The sequence below is a fragment of the Trichomycterus rosablanca genome, chromosome 21 (assembly GCF_030014385.1).
Source record: "Trichomycterus rosablanca isolate fTriRos1 chromosome 21, fTriRos1.hap1, whole genome shotgun sequence".
NCBI lineage: Eukaryota > Metazoa > Chordata > Actinopteri > Siluriformes > Trichomycteridae > Trichomycterus > Trichomycterus rosablanca.
In genome coordinates, this window is record NC_086008.1 from 6,888,594 (window position 1) to 6,909,756 (window position 21,163).

At 38.5% G+C, this 21,163-nt stretch overlaps 4 protein-coding genes across 4 annotated transcripts; 3 read left to right on the forward strand and 1 right to left on the reverse strand.

The window, feature by feature from the left end:
- Positions 1–400: 400 nt before the first annotated feature.
- fam78aa (family with sequence similarity 78 member Aa) lies at positions 401–4,261 on the reverse strand. The gene is made up of 3 exons (XM_063018006.1): positions 4,182–4,261; positions 1,450–1,744; positions 401–962 (listed from the first exon to the last, which is right to left on the reverse strand). The coding sequence occupies exons 2-3, from the start codon at positions 1,707–1,709 to the stop codon at positions 434–436; spliced, it is 789 nt and encodes a 262-aa protein (XP_062874076.1). The 5' UTR covers positions 1,710–1,744; positions 4,182–4,261; the 3' UTR covers positions 401–433.
- A 1,221-nt stretch (positions 4,262–5,482) lies between these two features.
- plpp7a (phospholipid phosphatase 7a (inactive)) lies at positions 5,483–8,845 on the forward strand. The gene is made up of 2 exons (XM_063017887.1): positions 5,483–6,103; positions 7,820–8,845. Exons 1-2 carry the CDS (start codon positions 5,626–5,628, stop codon positions 8,206–8,208), a joined length of 867 nt encoding a protein of 288 aa, XP_062873957.1. The 5' UTR covers positions 5,483–5,625; the 3' UTR covers positions 8,209–8,845.
- Positions 8,846–12,968: 4,123 nt separating this feature from the next.
- On the forward strand, positions 12,969–16,769 carry edf1 (endothelial differentiation-related factor 1). Its single transcript, XM_063017630.1, has 5 exons — positions 12,969–13,188; positions 13,422–13,473; positions 15,713–15,873; positions 16,197–16,290; positions 16,397–16,769. The coding sequence occupies exons 1-5, from the start codon at positions 13,114–13,116 to the stop codon at positions 16,456–16,458; spliced, it is 444 nt and encodes a 147-aa protein (XP_062873700.1). The 5' UTR covers positions 12,969–13,113; the 3' UTR covers positions 16,459–16,769.
- A 1,373-nt stretch (positions 16,770–18,142) lies between these two features.
- LOC134335425 (putative uncharacterized protein BRD3OS) lies at positions 18,143–18,924 on the forward strand. Its single transcript, XM_063017950.1, has one exon. The coding sequence runs from the start codon at positions 18,536–18,538 to the stop codon at positions 18,818–18,820; it is 285 nt and encodes a 94-aa protein (XP_062874020.1). The 5' UTR covers positions 18,143–18,535; the 3' UTR covers positions 18,821–18,924.
- The last annotated feature ends 2,239 nt before the right edge of the window (positions 18,925–21,163 follow it).

Below are 21,163 nucleotides of genomic sequence, written 5' to 3' on the forward strand. Positions count from 1 at the left end.
TTTTGTAATCTTTTCTTTATGCATAGCGAATGTAGAATTATCAAGGACATTAGTATTTATAAGGTTTACCTGAGCTGAGAAAAAAATGCTAGGCACTTACTCAAACGAATTTCTAAAGTTCTAAAACTCAACTTTTAAAAGCATCCCATTAATACATGTTAAAAATGCACACCTATACATTTTACAATGACACATTTTAGTCTAGCAGTATCAGACTTAGCTCACCAAAGCACACCATTTTTTATGTCTGTATCACCCTGAGTCTGCTAAAGCTATCTAACTTTAAAACTCTAGAACAATACAGAATGAAAGTCATTCTAGTTCTCATAACAGAAACTGCAATAAAAACATGAATCTGTGACATGTAAAGTCTTTTACAAACTCATAAACTACTCATAAACTTCTTTGCACATTGGCCACCTTTACAGGACAGTCAGCACTTGGGTGGAACGACCACAACTGGCTCCCCATGTCTTGGCTTCCAAACGAGCACCTGGGCATCATTGGCATTGGGTTGTTCCAACACATTGGGTGGGATGGGTTCATTCCTATTTAGGATTTCTGGTTGTTCCTGAATGACAGGCTCTAGCAGATGGGCCCTCTGTCCCAGAGGCTTCACTGGATCTACCTTAATTGTGATTCGCATCCTCCAGCGAATAGTCCTGAGCAGCACCATATCTGATGTGGTCTCGTTCATGGCCACAAGCCATGTAGTGAAGCGCTGGTCCCGACGGATGAAGCTCAGGCATGGGTGAACATTGTTGGTTCCGGTAGGGACACTCCATGTGACGCTGGGACTGAAGTTGTCGTTCATGGTCACAGTAAGTGTGGTGCTACTCTTGGTGGGACCCACAATTGTGTACATCTCAGTGGTGCAGCCATACCATGGATAAATCAGCCCATCTGAGTCACTTATGGCCTGGATGTGACCATCTCTCAGGTCAGGAAGCTCCCAGCTCGATCTACAAAGGAGAGAGTTACTTAAGTAAGTGGACACAATAAAAACATTTGCATAAAGCAAACCTTTTTACATCAAATGCTCATGTACTCATTTTGTTTAAATAGATCCCCCTTTAATGTTTTTTTTTCCTTGAGTGGTCTTTGGAAGGATGTTAGTGCTAGGTAAAACAATTCTAAGTTGGAGAATACTTTAAACATTGGTTTTCAACCTGTCGGCTGCAGAATTCTACAATTTTAAGTGTAGATGGAGGTTTTACATTTACATAAATGAATTACTGGAATCCTTGAGAATATAAGACATATAATATAATTGTGAAGGGAAAAAATGAAAGATTTTGGCAGAAGCAAGGACATTTTCTTCACGAAACTTATTTATTCTAAAAGATACGTTTTACTGTGTATATATTAAAATGTTTTAGTTCTGTTCAGTTATTACTCTTTTGTAAGACAATTGTAAGACAGAATAATTGTTTGACTGATAATACTTACAGACCTTCCTTGCAATAGTAATTGAGGAATTTCATTTGGTTGCATGCCTGGATCCAGCCCACAGTCCAGACCTCCTTGCAGACCACCGGTGGCACCTGCACCTGAGCAACAGCTCTGAAGTAGGGTGTACGGTATTTCAGTACCACATCAGATAATTCATCAATGATTGTAGGTTCAGAATCGATAGACGTGTTTAGTTCAAGGACTTTGATGTTTTTGTAAAAATTTGCCTTCGGGTTTGCACTCTGCCTGCAGCCCATGGTGGAGATGGTCGACTTGGTTACCCCCCATCAGGCTAAACATAAAACAGCATTTATAGTTTTAGAAATACATACACACATACAGTAGTGTTCAAAAAAATAGCAGTGATTTTAAAAAAGCAAATAAAGCACAAAATCATTATAATAACTTTTATTTCCATAAATGCAAATGCACTGAAAATACTACACTTTCAATTCTAAATCAAAACATTAACAAAATTTAGCCAGTTTGTGTTAATCCCTTACAGAAAGTTAAGAAAAATTAATATTAGGCTGTTCAAAAAAATAGCAGTGCCAGCATTTTTCTTTAAAAACTCAAAAAATTTATCTATAAACTGAAAAAAATGTTTGAGGTTTCACTTTACTTTAAATTACTGAATTAATATTTAGTGGCATAACAATTGTTTCCGAGATCTGTGTTGTATGGAGTCGACCAACTTCAGGCACCTCTGAACAGGTATTTCAGTCCAGGATGATGAGACTACATTCCACAGTTCTTCTGCAATTTTGGGTTTTGCCTCAAAAGAACACATTTCAGATATCAGCCTACAAGTTCTCTCTGGGACTGAAGTCAGGGGATTGGGCTGGCCACTCTATTACCTCAATCTTGTTTGTCTGTAACCAAGATGTTTTGGGTCATTGTCATGTTGAAACACCCATTTTAAGGACATTTCTTCTTCGACATAGGGCAACATGATCTCCTCAAGTATTCTGATATATTTAAATTGATCCATGATCCCTGGTATTCGATAAACAGACGTAACACCATGGTAAGAAAAACATCCCCATATCATCATTTTGTACCACCATGCTTTACTGTCTTCACAGTGAACTTTGGCTTGAATTCAGTGCTCAGGGGACGTCTGACATACTGTCTACGGCCACTAGACCCAAAAAGAACAATTTTGCTTTTACCAGTCCACAAAATGTTGAGCCATTTCTCTTTGGACCAGTCAATGTGTTCCTTGACAGATTTTAACCCATTCATGTCTTTTTCTTAACAATGGAACTTTGCAAGGAGTTCTTGCTGGTAAATTGGCTTCACTTAATCATCTTCTGTACTCACTGGTAACTTCAGATGTTCCTTGATCTTTCTGAAGGTGATCATTGGCTGAGTATTTGCCATTTTGGCTATTCTTTGATCCATTCAAACAGTAGTTCCACACTTCCTTCTGCGTCTTTCAGGTTTTGGTTGTCACTTCAAGATATTTGAGATCATTTTAGCTGAGCAGCCTATAATCTGCTGCACTTCTCTGTATGTTTTTTTCCCTCTGCAATCAACTTTTTAATCAAAGTACACTGTTCATCAGAACAATGTCTGGAACGACCCATTTTACCCAGTATTTCAAAAGGAAATGTGCTATGACCAACCTGTGCAACATTTGCCCCCTCCTACATTAAATAAGGGCCAAAATTGACACCCGTTCTTCTGCAGAATGAATGACTTCACCAACTGAACTCCTCACTGCTATTATTTTGAACAACCCCCTTTCAATCAATGCTTTGATTACTCAGAATGAGCGGCATGCATGTCCTAATTGTTGGGTTTGTTTTGTTTTCATTACTCTACTACACTTTCAAGTAAATTATTTGCTATGTAGAAATATCACTTCTACTAAAAACAGTGATTCATCAGGTTAATGGTGTTGGACTGCTATTTTTTTGAACACCACTGTACACAATTCTATTCTTCTTATAGCTGTTATAATCACTGAAAGCCTACTGAGATGAAATTCATTACGCTAGTATTATTAGTCATATTACCCAGCCCTAAAGTGTCTGAAAAATATTCCAAACCAAAGTTTCCTTTGCATAAACTAAACAATATACATATAATCAGAACAGTAATCATTTAATCAGTTAATTTTTATAATAAGTTTATATAGTTTACTTTAATCACATTACAAATTCTATTTCCAGAAAAGTTGGAACTTTAGTAAAATTCAGTATTAACAAGAATCTCTTAATTTGTTAATTCTCTTGAATTCTTATTCAACTAATAAAAGTACAAAGAAATAACGTAATATTTTGGCTGCCCAACTTAATAGTATTTTGTAAATGTATAGTAATGTATGTAAAAAGTATAGTCGTAAAACTTATAGTTCACAGAGCCATTTCATACTCACATAATTGTTTTGTACTTTGTAAAAGTAAGTAGATAAATTAATGTTTAAAACAAAACTATTTAGAGCTCTACTTACACACTTCAGTTTACAAAGATCTGTCTGATGGCCTCTTTCAAAATTTTAAAATACTTAATAAATCTCCATGGTAGTCGAAAGACACTTGAAAGTCACATAACAAAAACAAACCTGAGTAATTACTTGTTTTTCTTCACTGTTTACTTCATGCACCTACTTTTGTGACGCACATGCAACTATAGAAAAGAACTTTAGCTGACAATCTTTTATTAGTAAAAAATAGTCATGCTGAAGTTTTAGTAGCACTTGCTCCAGTTTACACTGACCGTACATGAGACAGGAGAAGTAGTTTCACTAATAGCACCAGTCTGTAATGAGCTGAATTCCTCTGCTCTCCATGTTAATCTCTCCATACAGCCAACAAGAAAGTCACAATTCAATCCCCCAGCCACTGAATATCCACACAGTTCACTTCAGTGTTACTAAATTCGTGCAGTGACTCTGAATTGGTGGATGGATAAAAAGATGTTGTACTTTCCTTGTCATGGCAAAGGGATTTTAAGTGCTGCTAGTTTATTTTACAGTGGCGCTATTAAAGGCTCTGCAGGTCCCCCCCAGTGTAACCAAACCTTTCAGCTGTCCTCTCTCTCTCTCTCTTTACTTAGAACTAGACTTGCCTTTATTAGAGGCACCAATGCATCATGGGTAATGTAGTATTTCAAATAAAGTACATACTATACAGTTGAAGTCAAAAGTGCATCTGTGCCCGAACAATTGAATCAACTGAAACAATCCTTGTCTGGATGGTCAAATGTAATCTAAGAACCACCAAACCAGGGCCACCATGAATTACTGATAGACTGCTGGAACATGGATGACACTGTTTACATGATAGGCCAGAGGCTGCAGTGCCCCTGCTCCAAAATCTGCATCTTAAAGCTTGACTATAGTTTATGCTGATAATCACATGGACCAGGAAAAAAAGCAGGGGACTTGTTATTGCAAAGTAGCTTTTAAACCCATGACAGCATAAAGCTTGCTTGATTGTGGACAGAGTCACCCACCTAAAAAGAAGTTATATTCACTTTTATGAAAGTATGCATTCCAATCATTAAGCCACAGAAAAAGAATATTTGCCAACATGTTAAGACAACCATGAAATACATCCAAGTGTATATACATTTTGAGCTTTTAACCTTTTAATAGACATTAACCAAATGGTAGTTAGAAATGGTATTTAATATTTCTTTTCCTTAATTAATAATAACAACAACAATAATGATAATAATAAAGGTCACTAGAATAACTGGAATAATAAACTAAACTATTAGAATTAAACAAGAAAACATGTATGTGAAATATATAGCTACACTATGTAGAATTATAAATTAGAATTATACTATTATATTCTACATGCAGAATTATAATTATATCAATTATGAACTATAGAGTTAAGCTCTCTTGTTTCTATAGGTGGAGTAAGGTGGCAGACTGGGTGGCATTTAAAAAGCCCTGGATGTCTGAGAGCTTGGTATGAAGGCGTTATCTTATGTGCAGATCATGAAGGCAGCAGTCAGTTGGTGCGTCTATTTATAACCCCGCTGGAACAGAAGTGGCACGAGTTGAAAACAGGGTAACACACTATCTGGACTTAGACATGGTGGACCTTGTAGCGTGGCGGCTCTGTGCTACACAAAGACGAGGACACTGAAATAAAACAATAAGAGAAACGCAGTACTGCAGAGTGATCGCTGGTTGAAGAGGAGATCAACAGCATGCCCGTGAATCAGAGCAGAGCCAGAGCGCGGAACAATGTGCTGAACAGAGCGGAGTTCATGTCGCTGCAGCAGCCGCTCAGGGCAAACGCCGGTACCGAAGCTCGAACCCGCAGAGCCTCGTATAAAGCCTCCCAGCAGCAGCATGCACACAGCGGGGACAGCACGAGCGCACAGCAGCACCCAGAGCCGGGGGAGGGCACCAAGGAACGCAGAGATCTGCCCGAGGAGGACTGCATGCAGCTCAACCCGTCCTTTAAAGGGATCGCCATGAACTCACTGCTCGCCATTGATATCTGCATGTCCAAGCGACTCGGCGTGTGCGCGCATGCGACCTCCTCATGGGGCAGCGCGCGCTCCATGGTCAAGCTGCTGGCGCTCACTGGTCACGGTATCCCGTGGATCATCGGTACCCTGGTGTGTCTTACACGTAGTAACACACTGGCTGGACAGGAGGTTTTGCTTAATCTGCTGCTAGGTGAGCGTTTCATTGTTGTCTGGACAATAATCCAGTATGTTTTAATCTAACATCTGTCCTGCATCTGTAATCAGGGTTACATTGGAAAATACATACACTATCCTGATTATATTCAGTAATATATATTCACTTCAAACTAATCAATATACATTTAATTTGATGTAATGACTCACACAAAGTTACACCGCTTTACAATACTATTGCCATGACGGTCCAAACAGTGAAACCGAATATGAGTGCAATTATGTAATGTAATATAATGCAGACTAAGCACTGAACATTCATGGACTAAAAGCAAACCCTGTAGAAAAACAGTGCCCATACAACCCTGTCTGAAGTGCTATATGAAAAACAGCCCTGTGAGATTTATGTTCACTCACCTCTGGTTAAAGGCTCTAATAAAAGGCACTGTTACATTAATAACTGAATCTGTTTTACTAGACTCAGAATTATGCAAAATAATTCTAAATAATTACATTATTTGTAATGTACCTGTACTGGTAAAAAAAACACTTGAAACTAATAATGACACTATAAGTGCAGCTGGTAAATTCTGTAATTAATTTGATAATCTAAAGGATGTAAGCCTCTTGTCTTAAAACATTAGATCTGAATCTGTCCGATTTCTTATTTCAGATAATTCACTCATTAGAAATTGGCCTACTGTTTAGAGCACTTTGTGTCTTTTGTAATTACACTGACCAATAATAGGGTCAGGGTGGCATCTCTGGGTTTGATCTTTGTCCCTAGTCACTGTCTGTCAGGGGTTTTGCATATTTGTAAGGTGCTTAAGGTTGAATGGCTATTCCAAACTGCCCCTGCTCCTGTTCATGTTGCAATTCTGCATTGTGACCAATAATGCATCTGGCTGGCACCAGATTCACTGCAACCCTGACCTGGATAAAGTGATTATAAATAAATAAATATTCATTATCAATAAACGAAGAGATGGGACTGTTTTTAGGGGAAGCGTGTTGTCATAAATGACCCGGGAACAATAATAGGCCCCTGTTGCTTTAAACAAGCATACGATATGATTGGCACATATACACCTGCTGCCTAAACATGCTTAGTCCAAAACAGAACCAACAGCTGTTCAGTAGCACTTCTAGGGATTGGCAAAAGGGTGATTCATCAAGTACTGAGGCTGGGGGTTGAATAATAGCACACATGGACATTTGACAAAAGAACTAGATGTTTAATGTATTTTTAACCCAAAATTGCTTATATATAAAATTATGAGCAGGTTAACTGTGGAGCAATAAAGGATATGTTAGCACTACTGGAGATTAATTACCTGGTCTAGTAATTACCTACTCTGTTTATCTTGTATAATTTTGCGCTGGATCATGGTCAAGAACATCTGGATGTGTTTTAGCAAGCAATCTGACATGTTTTAACATGCTCACAGAGGAGTTCCTCTAGTGCTAGGGATGCTGTTAGGTTTGTAGGTCAGTGGATAAGGGAATACAGGAGGGAAAGGAAGCCATGTGACTCTTTTCTTGGTTTATTGCACTGATTTATCATTTGAATTGTCACCAGTCAAGGAGTTTAAAATTTTGCATTAACCTCCAAATTATTTACATTTATGTTCTGGGCTTTTCATCTATTGAAAGTTTTTTTTTCTGTGTTAAAATTACACCTTGTGTTCTTTTAGGTCTGTCTCCACTTTTAATAATACATATCTACTAAGTTTTTCTCCTTTGTCACTTCCAGCTCTCTTGCTAGATGTGACTACTGTGGCAGGCATGCAGAAGTTGGTAAAGCGCAAAGGACCTTGGGAGATGGCACCCGGTTTCTTTGACTACCTGGCCATGGACGTCTACTCCTTTCCAGCAGCCATTGCGAGCCGGGCAGCAATGGTATCAAAGTTCTTGTTAGCACACCTGGTGCTTGCAGTTCCTCTGCGCATTTTGCTAGTGCTGTGGGCAATGCTGGTGGGTACATCACGCATCCTGCTGGGTCGCCACCACCTGTCTGATGTGGGATGCGGCTTTGCGTTAGGATTTCTGCACTACAGTCTGGTGGAGATGGTGTGGTTGTCGTCCAGCACTTGTCAGACTCTAATCTCAATTGGGACACTAAACTGGAGCCCACTGTATTGATTAGTGAGCAATACATGCAACTTTTTAATCAGGCTAAAATCCGTCGGCCCAGTGCCCATGCTGCAGAGTCAAAATGCAAATCCATCCGCATGTATTTGGAGAGAATTAAAAGTAACCTGAATTGAACACTCATTTCAGCCAAAGCTTTTCAGCCTTAACGTTAAATAAGCAGTTGGGATGTACACGGGCTGGATATTAAATATAAACATAGCAACGGCAATGCAGTCAATTTTACTGTGCATTGTATTATGTCAAAAAGTTACAGCAGATAAGCTGAACTACTTTGCATTTGTTTTTCACTGCTGCAAGAGAATGTTTGCTCAGGGATTTTTGCAACACCAACACATCATCAAGAAGAAATCTGTTACTATTAAAATTGAATATCCCATGTATGCTGGCATTAAAAGCAAAGCTTGTTGCCAGAATGTCTACAGTGTTGTATTCTATTATACACACATTACTGTGAAGCATTGAAATCATGGCCAATTTAATTGTAATTAGTTATTTGCTGTTTTTTTGAAATTGGGTAAGACTGAAGTAAATGTGTAAGAGACCTGTAGCGTGGATGTGAGAGTGAAATTGCTTTTAAATTTAAAAGTAACAATAAATGCAATATAGCAATATTTCAACAATGCAATCAATTCATGTGTCTATTTTGAATAAAGAGAGGTAGACTGCAGCTTAGGTTAAGGTCAGGAGGAGCATAAATGACAATACACTTACAGTATGTTAACACCTGGCATGAGCTTGTTAGAAATCCTATTCATAACCTTCGGCATTAATGTGGAGTTTCCCAGCCCCCTTCTATTACAGTCTTTCTAAGGTCTTTCTAAAGATTTTGCAGTATCTCTGTGACATTTAAATGAAAAGAGCATTTTGAGGTTATACTGTACACTGATATTGGATGAGGAAGCCTGGTCCCCAATTTCCTTTCCAATTAATCCTAAAAGTGTTCACAAGACTTGAGGTCAGGGGTCTGTGCAGGCCACTAGAGTTCATTCATACAAAACTAATCAAACTATGTATTTATGGAGCTCACTTTGTGCACATGGGGTATGGTTAAATTACCTGAACTCAATCACAGGGTCATCAGGGATGTCCACATTGTTTTATATACATATAAAATGGGCATATAGTGTATGTCCCTTGGTTCTTTTTATCTTGATTTACCTTTTCATAGTTATCAACAAGCCTACAGCATAACTCTGATTGGCGCTTTGATCATTGTAGTTGGTAGAATTTGTAATGTAAAACCAAATGTGTTTGTTTTTTGACACAGAACAGACTTTTGAGTACAGTACATTTCCAATCAAGTTAGGATCAAGACTTAGAACACCCTATTATCCTTCTGATTGTCGTTTTGAACATCCAAGATTCAACCTTTTCTGCTGATCATTGCGGTATTTTAAGAAATTCTTTTTTTTCTGTCCACTTTTCGCAATGCAGGAAATTTATTGGTGGCAAAACAGCCTCAGATCATTAAACTACCACCACCAGTTATGATTGTCAACTTTCTTCTCCAAACAGGAATAAATGTAGCCAGATAAGTCTTAATCTGGCTTTTTCCTCTCCAAAACCATGTCTCCTTAAAACGTAATTTATTGCCGTAATATTGTTTTTAGTAGTCATTTGTTTTAAGATAGCATTAAAAATGTGGTAAGTCATTTAAATTTGGTAATTCACATGGCATTTGTAACTTAGGTAAATGGTTTAAATCTATTTCAATGGAAGACAGCAGCACCAAGGATGCCTATTCACTGGTGGGCAATCCCAAACTTAAATAAAGGTGAACGCTAATAGTTCTTTTAGTAACACCATAAGCGAAGCTGCATGAAATAAGAATGGTTGTGCACAGGATTTGTACCTCCTGGTGGACAATGCACCGGTAAGCAAACAAATATACCATAAATAAAAGCAAATGCACACCATGCTTTTAATTCTTGGAATATCTCCATGACAAATGTGAATGTGCAACATGATTGACAGGCAAGTAGTGTAAGTAGTACTCAACTAGCTTAGTTAAGGTCAGAGAAGTTAACAATGACTTAAAAATGCTAAACCTAAGCCTGCCCTGCAATACCATTACCAATTTCTATTTATGCTACATTCTATTTATATTTAAATTTAAGTAACACAAAACCTCGAATCATGTGCAGACTAAAATATTTGAACAGGACGGGTCTGTAACTGGTCTGGTGGTGCTGAAGTTATTCCCAGCTGTCTTTGTCAGTCTGTCCCCTCTCCCAATGTTTATCAGTTAACACTAGTGGAGCTGAACTCTGACTCAGCAGGCTATAAATACAGGACCTCAGTCCATGTTCTTTTCTAGCAGTAGAAATACATCTGGTAACCCAATCTCACTGACCAGCATTTAATGCAATAAACCTTCAACCTATCACTTCAATAAAAAGTAATTATCTACACAGTTTTCATACTCATTTAAATAAAACTGCTATTTGGTGTTTATCTTCATGATTTTGTAACGGAGCCTTGAGGCTAATGCTACTAATAGATAAGGAAATGTATAGCTTCCAGTTTAACATCTTAAAAGTACACACCAAAATCATCACAAATACTAAAAGACAAATACAGTAATACAGTGTTGAGCTCTATAAATTTTGAATAATTAAAAAGGTTCATACTAAGGAATATAAATATACCATAGAGGCCCACCTCCAACCTAAATCCAACATCTACGTCCAGTAATATCAAATAATGTGCTAAAATAAATTGATTATTGAGTATTGTGTACTATTTTACTGTAACACAAACTTTCACTTTGACAACAGCAGAATGAATACTTAAATAAAAACTAAACTAAGTGAACTAAATAGACATATTTATGACAAATATTCCCAATCCCAGATATGTCAGACTTCTCTTACTTGTTAGCATTATTAGCCCTGAGGTCAGGCTTGCACACTTGAACACATTTTTAGACTCCAGTCTCAGTCACAACTCCCAATAACACAATTTTAAGACTGCTGGAAAAGCTGAAAGAAAGTTTACAGACGTAAGTGGATTTACCTTTTACAAACTAAAATATACATCAGAAAAGCTCATATTCTAAAGCTAACACTGTAATATTCAGTAAATAATACACTAGTATGGGCATGAGAATGAATGTCTACTCTTCCTCCGAACACAAGATGTCAGAGTCGACTCTTAAAATCGCGATTCAAGTCGAACAATATTCAATTACGTTTAATTCACGCAATGTCTTTTCTTACTAACCTTTTATTTAAAATGTCTACTAGACAGAATTTTCTTGCGTCTTTGTAAGCCTGTAGTGATGGGTCGGTCGCGAACGATCCGGCTCTAAGAGCCGGCTCTTTAAAGTGAACGACGGGATCCGGCTCCTGATTGGGAGCCGATTCGGTTTTTTTCGGGTTTTTTTTTCTGTCAAAATAGCAAGTGATTGGTCAAGATACGTGGTGGCGTTTGTGTTTTTACACTGAGCAGGGGGGAGAATCAGAGAGAATCTTTTCCAAAACAGGGCAGATCATAACAGAAAGGAGAAACAGGATCAACCCCTCAAAGATGAGCTCCTTGGTTTTTCTGAATGCCAATCTTCACTAAACACTTACAAATACTGTCACCTGGATGCTGATTTTTCTTTTTGTTTCTCATTTATATTTTGTTTAGTGATGCTTCGTTAATGTTGTTTCACTCTAGATGCTTGTTTATTTTGTTTTGTTTATTAGGATTTTAACGTCACGTTTTACACTTTGGTTACATTCATGACAGGAACATTCACCTCACTTGCATGTCTTTGGACTGTGGGAGGAAACCGGAGCGCCCGGAGGAAACCCACGTGGACATGGGAAAGACATGCAAACTCCACACAGAAAGGACCCGGGCTCTTCACCTGGGGATTGAACCCAGGACCTTCTTGTTGTGAGGCGACAGTGCCAACCACTTAGCCACCGTGCCGTCCCACTCTAGATGCAAATTTGCAAATAATATAAACAATCAGATCTTTTTGTCCAATTGAGATGGGTCTTTGTTTTTGTATTTTAAAATTTATTGATGGAGCACTCTGTTCCATGTTGAGTATATAGATAAAGCAATTTAAATAATAAACATTTGATACAATGTTTTTTTACATTAGTAATTCATTTTACATGTAATTTGGTAATTAATTAATTTAAGCAACAAAAAAATCTAAGGAGCCACTTGGGAGCCGAAAGAGCCGGCTCTTTTTAGTGAACCGAGCAAAAAGAACCGGCTCTCTAAAAGGAGCCGAAATTCCCATCACTACAGTATAAGCCTGGTTGATTTCACTTTTTGGAATCGATTCACAATTAAGCATGGAATAGTCGAATCGGTTCTTTCAGGGATCGAATCCTTGCACTACCATACATACTTTACATAAAAAAAAACATTACGTTATTTATAAAATGTGCTTGATTATGTAGTGAGACGAAAACGGATGAGTCGAGTCATTTTAACTTTTTGAAATCGATTAACAAATACAGAGCCGACGTTTTAAGCATGGAGTAGTGGAATCGGTTCTTATTGGGATCGAATCCTTGCACTGCCATACATACTTTACATTAAAAACTTCACGTTATTTATAAAATGTACTTTATTATAAAGTGAGACGAAATTTGATTAACCGAGTTATTTTTACTTTTTGGAAGTTGGAACGATTTACATTGTCGGACCAGGATCTCTTGAAAACATGAACGCAGAAAGCGATCGAAAGCGGTGAATCGATTCTTTTTTGGAGTCGATTCCCACTGAATTACGTACAGACGTAGATTTCGTACTTCCGCCACCCAGCGTGGAGAGACCAAACAAAGTGGCTGCGCAGTAGTAGTTTAGCAGAAGTTGTTTTCTTTAATATTACCCGCGTGTGGGTTATATAATCAGCTGTAAAAGTAAATAAAATCGCAGGGAAACATGGCGGAGAGTGACTGGGACACAGTGACCGTTCTGAGGAAGAAAGGATCCGCAGCGCAGGCCAAATCCAAACAGGTTCAAACATTGACTCGTACAAAGTGCTAGCAAGTTCTTTATCGTGTCAGAGAGATACTGGAGGTTTAAATGTAGTATTATTAGATGTATGGAGACGCTTTATGGCTATCTATATACGTATGAATGTGTGTTTATAATGTATAAATGTAAAGTGTGTGTGGATGTGGATGTGGATGTGGATGTGTGTACGTGCTAATGTCTGATGTAATGTGTGATGTAATGTGTGTTTACAGGCTGTAACCGCCGCTCAGAGACGAGGAGAAGCCGTCGAAACTTCCAAGAAATGTAAGTCCTAAATTCCACCTGTGTGCTTCTAAATTCATGTTTATCATCGGATTAATAGTAATCATTTCATTAATCAAGGGTGCTTTTTAAAACCCAGCCACAAACGAATCATCACGTTCACTTGGTTTCTAATTCAAGCTCACAGAGTTCAGTGTTTGCAAACTGTGTATTAATAAATGGTAGGCAGTATAAACAAAATCCAATAACTTTATCTCATTGTCATGGTATGCATGATTTTGTGTTTATATATATATATATATATATATATATATATATATATATATATATATATATATATATATATATATATATTATTGATATTGATATTGATATACTTTATTTGTCATATATACATATACAGGAGTACAGTACAATGAAATTCTTTCTTCGCATATCCCAGCTTGTTAGGAAGCTGGGGTCAGAGCGCAGGGTCAGCCATCGCACGGCGCCCCTGGAGCAGACAGGGTTAAGGGCCTTGCTCAAGGACCCAACAGTGGCTGCTTAGCAGAGCTTGGATTTGAACCGCCAATCTTCCGGTTGATAGCCCAAAGCTCTACCCACTAGGCTACCACTGTGCCACATCCATATACAGGGGTTGGACAATGAAACTGAAACACCTGGTTTTAGACCACAATAATTTATTAGTATGGTGTAGGGCCTCCTTTTGCGGCCAATACAGCGTCAATTCGTCTTGGAAATGACATATACAAGTCCTGCACAGTGGTCAGAGGGATTTTAAGCCATTCTTCTTGCAGGATAGTGGCCAGGTCACTACGTGATGCTGGTGGAGGAAAACGTTTCCTGACTCGCTTCTCCAAAACACCCCAAAGTGGCTCAATAATATTTAGATCTGGTGACTGTGCAGGCCATGGGAGATGTTCAACTTCACTTTCATGTTCATCAAACCAATCTTTCACCAGTCTTGCTGTGTGTATTGGTGCATTGTCATCCTGATACACGGCACCGCCTTCAGGATACAATGTTTGAACCATTGGATGCACATGGTCCTCCAGAATGGTTCGGTAGTCCTTGGCAGTGACGCGCCCATCTAGCACAAGTATTGGGCCAAGGGAATGCCATGATATGGCAGCCCAAACCATCACTGATCCACCCCCATGCTTCACTCTGGGCATGCAACAGTCTGGGTGGTACGCTTCTTTGGGGCTTCTCCACACCGTAACTCTCCCGGATGTGGGGAAAACAGTAAAGGTGGACTCATCAGAGAACAATACATGTTTCACATTGTCCACAGCCCAAGATTTGCGCTCCTTGCACCATTGAAACCGACGTTTGGCATTGGCACGAGTGACCAAAGGTTTGGCTATAGCTGCCCGGCCGTGTATATTGACCCTGTGGAGCTCCCGACGGACAGTTCTGGTGGAAACAGGAGAGTTGAGGTGCACATTTAATTCTGCCGTGATTTGGGCAGCCGTGGTTTTATGTTTTTTGGATACAATCCGGGTTAGCACCCGAACATCCCTTTCAGACAGCTTCCTCTTGCGTCCACAGTTAATCCTGTTGGATGTGGTTTGTCCTTCTTGGTGGTATGCTGACATTACCCTGGATACCGTGGCTCTTGATACATCACAAAGACTTGCTGTCTTGGTCACAGATGCGCCAGCAAGACGTGCACCAACAATTTGTCCTCTTTTGAACTCTGGTATGTCACCCATAATGTTGTGTGCATTGCAATATTTTGAGCAAAACTGTGCTCTTACCCTGCTAATTGAACCTTCACACTCTGCTCTTACTGGTGCAATGTGCAATTAATGAAGATTGGCCACCAGACTGGTCCAATTTAGCCATGAAACCTCCCACACTAAAATGACAGGTGTTTCAGTTTCATTGTCCAACCCCTGTATATAATTGGACATTCATGACGTGAAGTTGTTTGCAGTTGAACTTTAGCTGATGAATCATGTGCAACCTGTAATTACCTCTCCTGTCGTTAATGTAATCAAACCGTAACCATGTAAGCATAAGGTTATTTTTATGGCTCTGTAGGTGTACTATTATGGACAGTTTGCCAGGCCTCCTTTAGCCCATTCAGTTATACATATATTTCTTTTTGTTTCTTCTTTATTTGCCTGTTTGTTTTGTTTTCCTGTATATAATTTTCTCTGTAAAGTGTCCTTGACATTGGTTAAAGGGGCTATATAAGTGTGACATATTATTATTATTATTATTATTATTATTATTATTAAATAAGCAGTAAAATTGTTCTTTCTGACCACTTCAGGGGCTGCTGGTCAGAATAAACAGCATGTTATTACCAAGAACACAGCCAAACTGGACAGAGAAACTGAGGAGCTCCATCATGATAGAGTGTCTGTTGGGGTGGGCAAAGTCATACAGCAAGGCCGGCAAAATAAGGGCATGACCCAGAAGGATTTGGCCACGGTAAGTATGATGCAGAGTGCACAATTTGTACATAAAGATGTTGGTAGTTGTTTTTAGAGAACCTGAAAATACATACATTATTATTATTGTTATTATTATTTTAAGTACATTACAGATTTATATAAAAAATGTTTTAAAGGTCTACAAACTTTGTTGACTCACGGGCATACAGTTATATACACGATGTTTATACAGTGCTGAGTTTGATATGATTAGACTCCAGTTGGAATCAAAATGTGGAAGATTCAAGTTCCAGAGTATTTGCTTTTTTATTTATTACATCTATGTCATCTGAACAACATTTGAATCTGTGTCTTCATCAGAAAATTAACGAGAAGCCGCAGGTCATTGCAGATTATGAATCTGGAAAGGCCATTCCCAATAATCAAGTGATGGGAAAGATTGAGAGAACAATTGGTAAGATTTTGTTTACAGAGACATTCTGTTCATTTTAGGTAGTCTTGCAGTTTGGTCTCTGTGAAGTCTTTTGATTGATTCTTTACTGTTGTCTGATGAATTGCAGGACTTAAACTCCGTGGAAAGGAGATTGGGCTGCCTTTTGATGCAGGTCCCAAGACGAAATGAACAAAAAATCCTCGAAATCCACCACTTTGCATTTAGATTCTCATTATAGCCATTTCAATCACTTTATATATGCTGCTGCCGCCTCATATGTTTTCCTAAACCAGTAATAAAAATCATTTCAGTGGTGGACCAAATGTCATTTAGGTGACAATTTAAGAATCTTTGCTTACATGGTTTTATGAATGCTGCATACATTAAGAACACTTTTTTTTTTCTTAAGGTTTATAAACATGCCAACCAGTCTACTGTGTTCTTTACGGTTTGATTTTATGCTTGCCTTCAAGAAATAAAATTGAATCTTTTGGACTTGACTTAAGTGAGTTTTTTATAGTAACTTTTGATATTGCTAAACTTTTAAACGCTTTACACAATACAGGTTGCAATGGGTCTTGTTTTCCCTCGTATCACTGGGTGCAATGCAGTAACGCACCTCTTGAGGGGCCTTGTCATATCTTAACCCCTGAACCCCAATCATGTTTACAAAAAGCAAAACTTGCCAGCCAATAGCACTGCTGGGGATTCAAACCCTAGATCCCAGCGATAGTGGGCTAGCATAATTTAAGGCTAAGCCACCCAAGCTTTTTGAGGCATTTATCTTTCCTAATGTACTCATTCAAATGAAAGCTGATGGTACAACTGGACTGTTACTTACTGTAACAATATGCTTACTTATATTTATATTGTCCTAGGTTAATGTGTATATTTTAGGTTAAATATTTTTTTATAAAAACATCAGTATTGCATTTGTTAAAAGAAAAAGTGACTCCGCTGTTGTGTTAACAAAACCCTTGTCAAAAATTGCTCTACACATTGTGGATTGTAAAATCGGCCCACAGAACTTTGTGCACCCCTGGCCAAATGATATTTTATTAATTTTTGAAGCAGTTTCACTCCAGAGCTATATATAGTTTGTGGTGGTGGTGGTGATGTTAGACCAGTTACTGTTTTTATGAAAGCATGGATTCACAGAAGGTAGTGTGGTCTACTTCTCTAGACCTGACAGTGAACTTTTGCATATTCTTTCTATTTCTGAGCAGTTTTTTTGCATGCTTCAAATGCCACATGATAGTATGTCAACTTTTTTTTTTTATGTAACCTTGGTGTGTGTGTGTGTGTGAGTAGGTGAATGTGTAATGCCCTTAATGAAATAACGGTCATGGTAAAACTTGGGATACCCCACGGCCCACACCAAATTGATTGTTTATTAAAGTTGAATTAACCCATGCGTCACGGTGGCTCAGTGAGTAGCACTGTCGCCTTACAGCAAGAAGGTCCTGGGTTCAATCCCCAGGTTTGGCGGTCCGGGTCCTTTGTGTGGAGTTTGCATGTTCTCCCTGTGTCTGCGTGGGTTTCCTCCAGAAGCTCCGGTTTCCTCACACAGTCCAAAGACATGCAAGTGAGGTGAAATGGAGATACAAAATTGTCCATGACTGTGTTTGACATTAAACTTGTGAACTGATAAATCTTGTGTAAGCAGTAAATATCTGTCCTGTCATGAATGGAACCAGAGTATGTAAAACATTACGTTTAAATCCTAATAAATAAAATAATTAACCCATGAATGAAAGCCAAGAAGATAAGACCGTGTATACCACAAATTTAAAGAACTGCCTGGAAATAAAATGACTCCCGGAACGACAACTCAGCCTGTATGATTCAGCCGGTGCCATATCGGGATGGACGCTGTTGCTACAGGCAGCACTCAGCGTTGTTTTGTAGCGTAACAACACAATCAGACTTTACTTTCAAATCGGATCTAGAAAATCTGCTACATAAAACCCTGAGCTCTAAAACAAATGTGATGATTTATGAAAGTGAGTTTGTATATTATAAAGACTGATCGCTTGTTGAATACACAGTTCGGTTGTGTTGCTGGATTGTTTTTTCAGCTAACTAGCATGTGCTGGATTTCTTCTGTGCTGGATCTGGGCTCACCCCTGTTGGAAGAAAGGGAACCATCAGTGAAACAGATTACCATGTTTGACTTTGGTCTAAGTCACGGATAATAACCCCGATCAGCCTTTTTCTGCACTGATTTAACCTGATTGATCAAGATGCTCGTAATGGACTTGATGGCATGTTCAATCTGAGGTCACGTGTTATGATCTTGGACATCATGGCAGAGAGGTATCCTCTAGCAGAGAAAGCCATGTCGGATGGTTTTGCTCGGCTTAGATACAGAGACACATCTTTGTTAATCTGGCAGCAACAGCAGCTGGAACTGGAGAAGAATCCCACCAACTACCTGAACCGCAGCAGGAGCGCCAGATACAGTCAGTACGGGAACCAGACTGTGATAGTGCGGGACAGAACTTCTATCAGACAGACTGAATCCGGATCCAAGATCTGTTCTCTGATGTAACACTGTTCAGTGGCGGCTCCTGCCAAATCTCTCAGGGGCGGCAATTGTTGCGATAATGGCCAAGGTGACCCGTTCAATGGGTAAATTAAAGCTTAAATAATTAACATCTTAAGTCATCTGTCAGTTTGCCCTCACAAATAACTTTAAACATGGAGAGGGACCAGCTTTACCATAATCATAAAATCAAGTAAAGCCTTCACACTAACAGTTTAATTCAGTCTTCATCAGATAGCATTTTATTTTAGGTGCAGCAGATCCAGAATAAAGATCGGCATCGGGGCTGATGTGCAATGAATAAAGAAGTACAATTAAACAATTGGGGAGATACAATAAGTGCATTCACAATTTAAAAATTACATTACTTACTTGTAATTTACTTGTAACTTATATGATTTCCCCCCCCCCTTTGTAGATACTTGATGTTTAAATTTGGTCTGGGTGGCCCTAATTCTTAAGTTACTAATTTATCCTGATTACACGATGGAGTTGCTCCGAACTGAGGTGATGCTAGCCATGGTGACGAGATCGCGACACCAGGTTACGTGTGACGCAAGCACGTAAGTGCGAGCCCTCCCGGAACCCATTCAGAATGTATTGCAGCGCCTGCAGTTCGAAAAAAAAAAAAAGAGCCTTTACGAGACTACGATATTCCGAGGCAAGACTGACTCCAGAACAGTTACAGCTGTGATAGAAAAATTTATTCCATTTCGCCCTTTGGTGGTGCGTCACCTGATCGCCCTAAGGAACGAGCCGCCTGTGACACTGTTACTAGCATTAATATTATAAATATTTATTTAAAAAGTGATCAGTGAATTGCAGTTGGTGATATTGCACTGGCATATTTACCTGCAGGTATTAAAGGATGGGATAAAAGGATAATCCAGGGCAGATGGAATGCCTTGATTTGTCATATATACACATACACCTGTACAGTACAATGCAATTCTTTATTCACGTATCCCAGTTTCTTTGCCGAGAGGGTTAATGGTCTCTCCACTATCATACACAATACTAATAATGCCACAAAGTCGGCACAATGTGAGGTTTTATCCCACAACTAAGCTTTCTCACACACATCTGTTAATCATGCACGAATGAGAAAACTCACAACTGACTACGCTGGTAACACTATAGGGCCAAAAGTATTTTTACACTTGACCACAAGCTTGTTGTATGTCCCATTTCAAAAAGTCTACTAGGCAACCACTGTCCAATATGACACTTTATTCATATTTTTATGAATGTATTCATACTTTATATGTTAAACTGTTTATTTCTGTCTTAATCATTTCTGTTCTATATTTAAAGGTGTATATAGTGTCTGGGCTTTTGTTAAAATACATTAAAGTTATCCAATGTACATTTGACCACTGCATGGCACTGTAGATGGCCATAGATTTTGCAGAAGCTGTAGAAATTTGTAGAAGACTGAACACATTTGTGTTGTGTTTTTTTGGAGCAGTGTTCATCCTGTTGTCCAGAATCCACCAGTTCAAATGCATAGTATGCCATAAACAGTATTCAGCCAAATGCTGATTGGCTGGCATCTCATGATCAATAAGAAGACATGGATTTTTGGCATCTGTGAGGCCATGTGTGTGAATAATGGGACTTAGCAGTAGCCAATTGTAAATGGTAATTAGGAGAGGTAGGTAGGTAGGTAGATAGATAGATACTTTATTAATCCCAAAGGGAAAGTATTACAGCAACTCAAGGTATGTTAGAAAAAATTAAGTTTTAAAAGTATTAAAAAATTAAGTATTACTGTACTAAATAAATACAGTATAATAAAGATATGTAATATGTGATATAATAGACAATTATAAAAGAATAACATCATGACTCATGAGTCTGTCCTGATAGTGACTCAGTGTGCTGTGATGTCCTGGCATGGTGGAGAGAGAGTTATGCCTGGACATCATAGCACACTGAGTCACAACCAGGACTAATTGTGGTCCACAGCAGTACTGCAGGAGGTACAACATACGTTCAGGTAAAATGTTCAGGACTTGCTTTGCCTTCTTATTGTTAAGATATTTGCTTGTATTATCTTTTATCTTATTACTGTATTATCTGTGGCTTAGCCACACACTTACAGTAACTGGAAAAGCACTAAACAACACATTTAGTGCAGAAACAGTGTGGTAATCAAACGAAATGTGCTTAGCACTGCAAGTATTACAATTGTGTGTTGAAATTGTTTGAATCTGTTAACACTAAAAACTGCAGGGACTGAACTGTTATGCAGGTACATTATTTCTATGAAAGGAGGTAGCTCTTGTTGAGGTGGTGCCAAACACAAATGATTTTCAAGTTACAAGCCATGTAAAATAGGAAGCTTTA